Source organism: Epinephelus lanceolatus, chromosome 20 (genome assembly GCF_041903045.1).
Source record: "Epinephelus lanceolatus isolate andai-2023 chromosome 20, ASM4190304v1, whole genome shotgun sequence".
In the NCBI taxonomy this organism is placed as follows: Eukaryota; Metazoa; Chordata; class Actinopteri; order Perciformes; family Serranidae; genus Epinephelus; species Epinephelus lanceolatus.
Genome location: NC_135753.1, coordinates 22,198,215 through 22,210,628, shown reverse-complemented (window position 1 = coordinate 22,210,628; position 12,414 = coordinate 22,198,215). Strand labels below are relative to the sequence as shown.

General features: G+C 41.5%; 1 protein-coding gene across 2 annotated transcripts in view; it reads right to left on the bottom strand.

Moving 5' to 3' along the window:
* The window catches only part of c20h8orf34 (chromosome 20 C8orf34 homolog), an 86,166-nt gene that overhangs the window by 47,370 nt on the left and 26,382 nt on the right, over positions 1-12,414 (bottom strand). For both annotated transcript variants that reach the window (XM_078162721.1, XM_033638138.2), the window contains exon 7: positions 6,292-6,458. In XM_078162721.1, the coding sequence (XP_078018847.1) occupies positions 6,292-6,458 (167 nt within the window). The remainder of the gene's footprint in view (positions 1-6,291; positions 6,459-12,414) is intronic.

Below are 12,414 nucleotides of genomic sequence, written 5' to 3'. Positions count from 1 at the left end.
TGGCAGTTTACTTTAATTCAAATACTCATCTGACACTCTAAATCAGTGATACTCAATTTACGGCCTGTGGGCCAAATGTGGCTCGCAATAGGATGCCAGGTGGCCCACTGACCATTTTTACACTGGGAATTTTTTTGCACTATGAGAGTAAAAAAGGTGCCAGAGTTTTTTGGGATCCTCCAGAACGCCTGGGCTAAGCACTGAATGTCCGCAAATGCCTCAAACTGGCCCCTGGCCTGCTGTTATTTTGCAAAATTGGCCCTCAGCTGAAGTAAGTGGAGTATCTGCTCTAAAAAGTGGGGCTGTACCCAAAATACTGGCTCAAATCCTTAAAAAATAGTTAGAAATGTGTCATGTGACACTCAGTTATTTCACGAGCCAATGATTATCTAATTATTTTTATTTAATTTTTTTTTTTTTTTTCAGTATTGTTAATTTTCTTTTAGTCGGTTTGTCTCAGCACTGTCTTTAGTACTTGTACCCTATTTTTACAGATTTATATGGCCATATGATGTATCACATTTGATGCTGTTTTTCTGTTCATCACAGAACAATAAAAATTAAAACTACAGATTATTAAATTTTAAAAAATTAATCGTCGAGAAATGACAATAAAGAAAATGTAAATAAATATGAATCTTCTAAATATATATCTCAAATCTTATATTTGTTGGAGCTAGTACACTGTTTCTGTGCTTCTGCGCCTCACAACCCCGGCTGAAGGGGTAAATATTCACTGTAAGTGACCACCAAAGCTCCAAAGGCAAAAAAAAAAAAAAAAAAAAACGTATTTGGGACAGCCCAACCAATAATAGAGCTGTTATTAAACACTTTTCACCTGGCTCTATACTTCCAAACAGGCTTTAAACACAGCAGTTGTAATACCATATTTTAGCCACTAGAGGTCACCCTAAGCAAATGCTTGACAAGATCACATGCCTCCGAGAATGTCTGCTGCTGTAGTGACTGTACTGCTGCAGGTGAGAAGCCATATGGGGGAATAACTTCACATGTGCGATGCACTATATAGCCCGTTGAGTATGTTATCAATTGGTAAATCAAAATTAAGAGATAAGGATGCTTAAAAAAGGAGTGAGGTGTTTACAGTGTTACACGGAATTACAAACACAATCCTGTGCGTGGAAATTTTCCTCAAGATAACTGTACAATTGCAGCTATAGTGCTCAAGCTTTTGATACATCCTACAGTTTTAGAGCAGAGCATTTAAATCCACAGATCTCCAAGTCTGACCTATTAGACAGTGAGCACCCCGCCTGCTGTAGAGTCCTTGAGTAAGTCATTGAATCCCTACCAGCTCCAGGCGTGCTGCTGAGCAGCTGACCATATGTTTTAACCTTCATGTGGACAGCAGCAAGGAAAGAGATAAATAGTCCTTCAGGGATCAATATACTATCACATGATCACCATTCCTGCCAAAGATCATCTGTCATCTTTGGCATGCATTTGGTCATGGCCACAGAGTTTGTGCCAAGACCCTCTTTCTAAATGAGGCTCAGAGATCCTCCTGAGGGTCATTCATTTCTCCGAGCCCACCAGGCCGCCACATGCTGCATGTTAGCATCACTTTAATCAACTCTACCACAGTGAGGCAGCCCACTCGGAGTGACAGTCAACACAGTGGCGGCGGTCCCTGCAGAGAGCACCAGGCCTGGACAGAGAATCAGAGATGACCTCGCTGTATTATTTCCTTTGAGTTACTGCCCAGGACCACGGTGTAAAAGCCACTGGGTGGGAATGCGCCTCGAGTTATGATCAAGAAGGGCCATCACACACCATCAACATCCTGCTTTATGGCTGTATTTATCACCATTATATACTGCTGTCCTGGGTCACCACTGTGCTCAGCTGATACTGTATAATGGAAAAGAAAACTCTGTGTTTACTTGTGTTTTCTCCAGATTCCTTCCCCTTATCAGAGAGGAGAACATGGGGTACAGGTAAGTATAAATAAATTTAATTACGGTCTACATTAAATGTAGGAATAAATCACTTCATTCATAAATTTAACACTGTCTCATAGTGACAAATAGTGAGCCTGCTATAAAATTCAACAGAACAGAGTACAGACTTCGTCTTGTAGCACTGGAGCAGAGACAAATTTAAAACATGTAGATCTTGTGGCAGAGCGTGAATGCAGGTGATCTTAGTTAATCTGATGTCTGTGCTAATGCTCAAATAATAATTAGTTGATTAATTGATAAGCAAATGACAAAGAGAAACAATCAAAGCATTGTTTTCAAAAGCAATTTTAAAACGTAATTTTCAGCTTTGGTAACTCGTCATCAGCAAGGCTGAGAAATGAAGCCAGTACCAAAGTGCCATAAACTGCAGTTCCTTGAATGGCCAATAGAGGCTGGCTCCAGAAGCCCATAGACCCACATGTTAAAGTGCCCAGCATTACAGCAGAAATTAACATGTTTAGAGCCTGATAAAAAAAAAAAAACGGTTTTGGTCTCTACAGCTAATTTCAACAATTATGACAACTGCACGGGGAGGGGCGGGGCTTAATTTTTGTATAACTCACCTGTTTACATTTGTTAAAGGACAACTTTGGAATTTTTCAACCTGGACCCTACTTCAGGTATTCACAATCTCAGCCACTCTGTGTCAAACATAACCACTTTTAACGGACATACAATGACAGCGCAACAGGCTGTAATAGAAGCACCTGGGGCAATTGACCATCGTCACTGTATATGTCCTTTAAAAGTGGTTATTTCCAACACAAAGTGGCTCAGATTGTAAGTGTCTGAAGTGTCTCTTTACCTTTCACTTGACCCGGTGTGTTTGTTATTGCCTCCTTAAGCAGGTGTCTTTCTGAAATATCACGAGATGTCACGAGATGGCCGCTGCCAGCTACCTCGATACTGGATACTGGATACTCAAAAATTGCTGTTCACATCAGTCTCTGATCAATTTACATGTGAAAACAGGGCCCAGGTTGAAAAATGCCATAGCTATCCTTTAAAGCTTAAAGTTATGCATTATCGAGGGCAGGGCAACTTGAGTGACAGGCTGTCTGCGAGGCATGGCCCCAGTGTATACAGCTCCACCCTCACACCCAAAAATGGTCACTTCTGGCTCCAAAAAAACAGGATGGCAAATTCGAACCTTCATAACCAGAGTCCACAAACCAATGAGTGACATCAAAGTAGCTACATCCATTATCTTATACAGTTCACGGTCATATGGTTTTGATATTTCATTCACTTAAAAAGGGCACTTTATAAAAAAAATCTGTAGCTTTGTGAATAAGAACCCAGTCAGTGCGACCTGTTGGCCCCTCCGCCGCACATCAATAAAGAAACGTGAACCTCTGGATGGCCCAGATGAAAAGATCCTGCTAACAAGCAGCGCCTCAGTGCTGTGACAGAAGAGCAGAGATCAATGACATACGTAGCCTGTGTGTCATCACAGAGCAGCGGCTCTGAAGAGACTGGGGAGACACTGAAGCACTGGAGCACCACATAATTGGGGCCCACGTTGTAGACACAGAGACATTAGAAAAAGACTGCTATTCCTCAAAGAAGTGCTGTATGTCAGGCGTTTGTTAGCTAGCGTAGAGGAAGCTCAGTGACTTTACGTTGACTTATACTGGCAGGAAGTCTGACTTTCCCAGTATATGATACGGCTGTCAAACAAGTCTGATGGATTCTTTAAAAGAGCTACCAGTACAATAAATCTTCTGAATAATGAAGTGTGTGCTGTATACTGTTATGTGTTTGCCTGTGTGTGTGTGTGGCCTCCCTTTACCGTCGTGTCACAATGCAGGGATAAGCTTCTTTACTCCAGAGAATCACCCCTGCAGGTAAAGATTACCACACACAGCAGAGACAGAGAGGAAGAACAAGTGACGGAGGAACAGAGGGAGTGCGTTACCACACAAAGTATTTCAGACAAAAAAATCAATTTAGCGTGAGCCATGAGATCCTCTGTCTGCACAGACACGGTGACAAGCACCACTTGATGAAGCCAAAACAAGACCCCACATCAGATGCTCCTTTGTCACCCACTCATTCATCTTAAGTCAGCACATGATGGCATGACATGAAGGAACGTGAACACACACACACACACACACGAGAACACACAAAAAGTAAATGAAAGGAGCTACTTTGTGATTCTTGAGTTGTCAGAGTGAATACCTAGACTCAGTGGCTGAGAGCATCTGGCCAGTCTGTGTAAACAGGAAGCATAGTTTCCTTTAACAGCTACTGCTAAGTGCTCTTCAGTGCAGAACATAAACTGACTGCTGCTCTGCTCATCCAGCTCTCCTGACACTACATACAGGAAGGACGTCTCTACAGGTCTGCATACATGTAACCATTTCCTCCCTTCTCAGCTATCTCTTATATTTAATTTCCATCACTTTCATTTCCAATTGTTCACTTTTCACCAAATGCAGTATCTGCTCCTCTCTAGGTAAGTGCTTTTCCACTTCTACCGACATGCTTTTCCACAACTTGCAGAGAAGCTGTTTGAACATTGTGCTTTTGAGTATGCAACCAAAGACAGTTATTGTACTACTAATAATATAAGCAACAGTTTAGTTGTTCCTATGGAAAAGAAGGAGGTGTACTATGCAGGATTGTTGGTTACTGTTTGCAGACACGCTGGGGTGACTGTGGCTCAGAGTTAGACGGAGTCCACTAAGCGGAAGATTGGCGATTTGATCCCTAGCTCCTCGAGTCTGCATGTCCAAGTATCCTTGGGCAAGATACTGAACCCCTATGGCTGTTCCATCGGTGAGCCAGTGTGTGTGAATGTTAGCTAAGTAGCAGGTGGCACCAGTGTATGACTGTGTGTGTGTGTGTGTAGTGTCAAAGCACTTTGAGTGGTTGGAAGACTAGAATGCAGTGCAGTCCATTTACCATTGCACTCACCAACAAATGCATAAGCCAGCCCCAGATTCACTCTTGTTTGGAGTATTGCTATATTTGTGTTGTTTTGTGTGCCTGCTGCTTGTGGTCTAACCCCTGATTGCTACCTTTATCTAAAGCCCTGACCTCACCTGAGAGCTGTGGGATACACACCCTTTAACATCCCAAGCACAGGAGATAAGAAGAAAAATAAGAAATTACGGACAGAGGGCAGAGTCTCTGCAGAAGAACACACCGCCACACATTTCAGTGGGTCGTACGTGATAACTGAGATGGATTGCTTCTGTATAAGCACTGTTTTTTTAGGGAAATCCTGCACGGTATATTTTTAACTAAACACACTTAAAGGTCCAGTGTGTAGGATTTAGTGGGATCTAGCAGTGAGGCTGCAGAAATTAAACTTCTCTTGTGTGCCAACTGCCAAGCATATAGGACAACTACGGTGGCTGATGCAAAAAATGCAAAATATGGGAAAAAGCGAACTTCTGTCTAGAGCTAGTGTTTGATTTGTCCATTGTAGGCCACTGTAGAAACAACATGGTGGACTCCATGGAAGAGGACCCGCTCACCGCTTTGAGTGGTGCATCTAACAAGAAGACACTAAAACCTGATATTTACCTTAAATACTTTTGATATTTTCTCCGTCTACTATTGAAGCCGGTGGACAGTCTGACATCTTTGACCAGTTATCAATTGGAATACATAAAAAGGAAACTATTCAATGTTGCATGAAGAACAAGGTCAACAAAACACGTGCAGGTACTGTAGGTGTTTTATAATGCTGTTGAAGTGTTTATCTACTGAAGATGTTTCTGTCAACTGTCCTTTCTACATACTGCAGCTAAATAAAGTTCCTATATCTTCTTGATCCTTTCATTTCAGAGGTTTGTCTGATGTTACCTCAAAGCTTCACCCACTAAGTCACTGAAATACACTTGGACTCCTGAATATCAGAACAGATTGATTTTTTTTGGGGGAGAAAACTTACATGATCAAAGTTTATGAAAGACAGTGGAAACCCTAACGAGCTCTGCAAAGAGACTCATTAAACGTGAAATGTTCAACTATGATTTATCACACACACACACACTCACACAAGGTAAACACAGCAAGCTGTTCTTGTTGAATGCGGGATTTGGGGGAAAGCGGATGTCTCGCACATTTGTGGATACACACAGCGAAGAGTTGTACACCTGCAGCCACTGTGGCTCAGAAGCAGCCTTGTATTATGATCAACAGCATTTAATTAGCAGAATTCAACAGAATGTAACGACACATGAGAGCACGTCATGCTGATTAAATGGACTGCACTGAACAACCAAGTGTACATATTTACAATTTGTGTCTGTGCACATGAAAAGTAGTGTATATACAAAATTTGTGACATTACCCAGAAGCTCCATGGCGTCGTCCTCGTCCTCCATCTCTTCTTCTGCGACAGAGGGGGCGGGGCTATGGACTGAATCAAAGGAGTCCTGGGACAACATGGCCGCCAGGAGCTTCTTGTGATGCTGCTGCTGCTCCTTTAGCCCTTTGCTCTTTGTTTCCATCTTCAAGCTGAGGAGGCAAACAGAAGAGGTGAGGAGGAGATAAAAGACTTTCCCACTGGATAACTATTTACTGACACATATTAACCAGAGGTGGAAGAAGTATTCACAATCACATCCTATCAGTCATATTTTACCTATGTTAAAGAAGCAATAATATAATGTAAAATAAAAAGTCCTGCATTCAAAATCTTACTGAAGCAGGACAAAAGTGTTACCATTGAAATATACTTAAAGTACAAAAAGTAAAAGTACTCGAGAACGGTCCATTTCAGAGACAGGTATATTATATATTTCATTATAATTATTGATGTATTCATGTGCACGTCACTTTAATGACGCAGCTAATAAACGTGGAGCTAATGTTAATCATTCTACACACTGCTGGGTAACTTAAAGTTCTAGTGCGTAGGATTCAGTGGCATCTAGTGGTGAGGTTGCAGATTGCAACCAAGTGATGATTTCCCCATGTGCCAAGCATGTCAGAGAATTACAGTGGCTGAATCCAAAACGCAAATGGTCCTATCTGGAGCTAGTGTCTGGTTTGTCCATTCTGGGCTACTGTAGGGACAACATGGCGGACTCTGTGGAAGAGGACCCACTCTGTATGTAGATATAAACAGTTCATTCTAAGGTGACAAAAACACAGTGACTCCTAGTTTCAGGTGAATATATATTAAAGAGAACATACTTATGAAGCTCAGCATAAGTTCAATCAGAAAGATTTTCTCTGTGCTCATCCATTCATAACTCTCTCCCTCCTACTCTCACCGCTGCCTCAAATTAGCTATCCAATCAAACTTCGCCACAATCTCTATCAGCCAATCAGGATGCTACAGCAGAATTTTAAATCTGCTCTCCTCTGCTGCCGTCAGCTGTCATTTAAGGCAGAACTGTTGCGCCCTCCTCCACCCCGTTCACCTCCAGCCATCGTATCCAGAGTCTAGGACAAGCTCAACAAATGCCTATTCCTCTCCACATCATCATCTCTACCACCACCTTTGTCTAGACCCCAGTGGGGCTTTTCTATTCCACTATTGATTCATTACCCTCCTTAAAAATATATCATCTTGTTGGGGTCGAATCGACAAAAACTGTTTAATTTTTTTTATTCTTATGTGAACAAGTAAATAAATATTAGTTTAACAAACAAAGAGAGAGAGAGAGTCTCTCCTGATTGAAATTATATTAGATTCAATTTCAGCCAATATATCCCCCTAAATCTGACACACTGGCCTCTTAACACATAATTTCATTTATATTTTGTATCAGTAATCTAAATTTGCAAAGTAATTAGTAACTAAAGTTTTAAAATAAATAAAGTGGGGTAAAAAATACAATATTTGTCCCTGAAATGTTGTGAAGTATAAAGTAGCATAAAATGGACACACTCAAGTAAAGTATAAGTGCCTCAAAATTCTGCTTGAAGATAAACTATGCAGGAATTTCACAAAAAAAAAAAATGTACGTACAGACTCTACATACAAACTTAGTCCTTTATAATCATCACTTGTGACCCACTAGAAGTGTATGTGCGGGATATTCCTGGGCATAGCTCATCGATGAGGTCAGGATGTTAATAAAAAGTGGCAACCAGGTGCCACACTATGCGGACAAAGCACAGAAAAAATGCAAACATAGCAAATCTGGGGCTGGCTCTCACTTGTGATGCTGTTTACAAACAGCAGCCGACACTTTCTGCATAATATACCTTTAACATACATCAGTTGTTGCTGGTTATTTTCCACACACAGCCTCTAACCTTTATAAAGAACATGAAAGTTGAATGTGATATGAGTCTGAATCATCATCAGCAATAACATGCTTTCAGCTACTGAGAAATATAGCTGCAAAACTGGCATGTTTTATAATAACTGCGCTCCTATAGTATAATTACTATAGGGGCAGGGTTATTATAAAACATGCCTCTCATGGGTTTCTGTCAGGCTCGTATCTACGCAGGATAAAATGTTGCATTTCCCTCGGTGGTGGGCAAATGTGTGACTCCATTTAAAGCGTGCTTCCCCACTTGTTGCATTTGGCAGCTCTTCCACGGTTGTTAGGGACAAAATAACATACAATCATTTCAAGTGCCACACAGGTGCAGAACACCTTGCTATAAACGGTTCACAGGGAGAAGATAAGAAGGGATAATTGCTGTGAGGTGAGCAACAGTGGGAAAAAAGAAGGTCTGAGCTGAGGAGGTTTTACAGCATGTAGAAGGATATGAGGTGTTCAAATGTCTCATGTAGTTTTTAAGTTAAGAGTATTGAACAAAGATGGAAGGGTGATACACAAGGGGAGGATTTAGTTACTGATTTAATCTTATAGTCAGTGAAGGAAAGCACAGGGAAAAGCAGAAATATAAAGTTATGTAAGTCTGATTCACTTATAAAAAACAAGAATTCTGCTTTTCCCATGCCAACATTTACAATACATACTGCACTGTAGGCGTTCATAAACATAAGCAACAGGACGCAGCTATGGAAACTATTTCTCTGCATTATTCATTTGCGTCACACCTCGCCGCTGCACTCACAGCACTATATAAGCTTTACAGTCCCCAGGCTGCCTCCCGGGCTGTTTTCAAATTAAAATCAATACATGAATAGAAAGAAATCAAATGCTTCTCTTCACATTTCTTTTCCCAACAGCTTTACTCATTTCTCAGGAGACACAGTGTTACCTGGAACACTGGAGGACGGCTGAAAAATTACAAATAACATCTCTTTCCTATAGAATTAAAGCTTCTGATACAATTACAAAAGCCAGATTCTGAATTACCTCTATATCGGAGAAATTAATTTCCACATCCCCCAGACTGAGGGCGTGGATTAGACGAGCGGAAGAGTATTAATCTGATGCTAATCTCAGTTTAATGACTTCTATTTACAGATAATGAGGAAGGGTCATACAATGACAGATACTTCTTCCGCCTGTCTGTATGGCATGTCTGTGATAATTAGATCTGCTAACACGGGGAAGGCAAAGTGGCCGGTGTGAGTCTGGACAACTGTTTTCTTCTTTTATTTAACCACAGGCTTTGGGGAAAAAGGTGTCCTACATTTGTAAACAAACATTTTAAACTGGAAGGCACGCAGTGTCGCAGAGAGAGTAAGCTGAGGACGACAAATGTTATATTAAAAGCAGGGAAGTAATATAAGGAAGAAAAATAGAGAGAACGAAGGTGTTTGTTTTATTACTTTTACATGTCGCACCATATTATTGGCTCGTATCTCCTATGGAAATCTCCGGCTCGCTACGCTTGCTGGCAGCTTCACCAGTGTCAGCAATTTTTCCCAACCTCAGCTGGTGCAACATTAAAAATGATAAATATCAACACAAAATCAAAGCAGGTGTCGCTGGCCATCATGACCTTTCCCTGTTAATATAATGTACAATAAGAGATCAGAATCTGTTGGTGTTGAGAGAAGGTACTGTATATAAGAGAAAAATAAAACAGGAGGCTAAGAAGAGAGAGGAGTTTATGGCACTGACAGACGTGGGATAAGGGAGCCCCATTGCACAGGACAGACTCTGTCAAAATAAGCCATTTCCTTGAATATACTTCTGCCACAGTTGCATCTGATTTCCCATGTGCCCCTTGCACTTATCCATCTAGACTTTGCAGCCAATCATACAGAGAGCCGCCACCACCGACTGTCAGCTCTCCTTACGGTCCTCAGTGACAGGTGGGCTGGAATGAGGGACAGGAGCGAGGAGTCTGAAAATGAAAACAAGTAAACTTACCAAAGTAAGAGGGGGAAGATGGACTGGTTTGACAAATAAGGTCAGCTACATGAGAAAATGTGGGGACTCTAGTCAGAAAATGTACGAGTATCAGAGGGGATGGCCTACTAAGGCTCAGATGGGATTTTAAAAGCAGGCAGTGCTGGTCTGCGCTGCCAATTTTCCACTTGCTCAGAGTTATTTTGAGTTTTTCTGATGCAAATTAACCAAAACAAATCTTACTTTTAACTGGATCTTAAATTCACTGGTTAAGATGCTATGCCTTAGACAAAATCGAGACAACAGCACCAGGGTTCCTACACATTTTACTTTTCAATATTCCATGCTTTTCCAGATTTGACTTTCCTAACTTCTCTGTAGATTTTTCAAACCATATTTGACATCCGAGTACGAATAGCTAGAAGTTTTTCAAGTCAAATCCAACTGTTAACTGTCTGGAAACAGCTGGAAACATTCCTCAGAGACTTTGGTCCATATTAACATGATAGCATCACACAGTTGCTGCAGATTTGTCAGCTGCACATCCATGATGTGAATCTCCCGTTCCACCACATCCCAAAGGTGCTCTATTGGATTGAGATCTGGTGACTGTGGAGGCCATTGGAGTACAGTGACCTCATTGTCATGTTCAAGAAACCAGTTTGAGATGATCTGAGCTTTGTGACATGGTGCGTTATCCTGCTGGAAGTAGCCATCAGAAGATGGGTACACTGTGGTCATAAAGGGATGGACACGGTCAGCAACAATACTCAGGTAGGCTGTGGTGTTTAAACCATGCTCAGTTGGTACTAAGGGGCCCAAAGTGTGCTAAGAAAATATCCCCCACACCATTACACCACCACCACCAGCCTGAACCGTTGATACAAGGCAGGATGGAATGTTTTTCCAGTCCTCTATTGGCAAATTTTGGTGAGCAGGTGAACAGGTACACATAATGAAGTAGCGGGTGAGTGTACATAACTATGCAATTCAAAGATATTGCTGCATTTTCTTTCAAACTAGTTTGGTCGTGCGTGTCTGGATTTGAAACACTTATAAGGCAACCGTGGCAGAGCTGTTTGCAATCAGTGACGTACAGCAGTAGAGGCAGCTCTGCGTAGGAGTGTGTGTTCAGTTGCCTGCCATACTTCTTGCCTTGCTTTCCATGACATCAAACTCACTCTTGCCCGCACTTTTCTTTTCATGTTCTCTTTTCCTTTTTTCATACTTATCCAGACCTGGTAATTACTAAACTCAGACTTCCTCCAATTTTTAGCCCATATTTTTTTTCATTTAAACAAACTGGCACCATTAACAGTATGCCAAAATACCTATTAGCGGGGCTTGTTTGCAATGCAGTTATAGATTTATCTACAACTATCACTGGTTTATTGTGATACTGGAGAAAAAGTGATGATTCTCAGGCAAAGTCTGGAGTTACAGGAGCATCTTCTGTTCTGATTTCTACCCAGACATTTATTCGCAACGTGGGCAAAATTGCCAGCCAAAGTACAATGACAAACCTCACATTGTTTTGCTGCTAGAATGTATCTGTCCCTTTTACCTCATGCAGTATCTTTGCCACACACCTTTCCGGCCTGCAGAGACAAAAAACAAATGTATTTATGTTTTCTGATCTCCCTATTTTTGACTTTGTGGCTTGGCTGGGAAACAGCTCAGAGGATATGAAAGTGATCTCAATCCCTAAACAGGATCCGAAGTGGGAGCAAGTTCCCAGTAAATGCAATTAAGAGTTGATATAAATGATCCATCAGATGAGCCAAACACTCCTACAGTTAACAAGGGGTTGTGAATATTTTGGGACGCTGCAGCACCCCAAACAGACAGCTGCACAAGTTTCTCTTCATAGGTAAACACGAAACCATCTCATTTACAAACACACACAGAGTGGAGCTCATCAGTGAGCCCACACACACACCCCTATCTCCCAGCTCAGACTTCAAACTAAGTGATTTCTCCCTATAATCCACCCATACAGTAACCTAATGAGATTAACACAGTGTGTATGTCAGCTCAGGCCCGCGCATGATTTATGGTCTTATATCCGATCCTCCTCTAATTAGTCACATCAGTATCTGCAGTGCACGTGACACAGACAAGCACGCACGCACGCACACACACAGAAACAGTAACATCTGGCAGGGATGCCCAAAAGGTGCCAGGCTATTTGAAACTTTGATAGTTTTGCTAACACATGAATGAAAAAACAGAGGGTG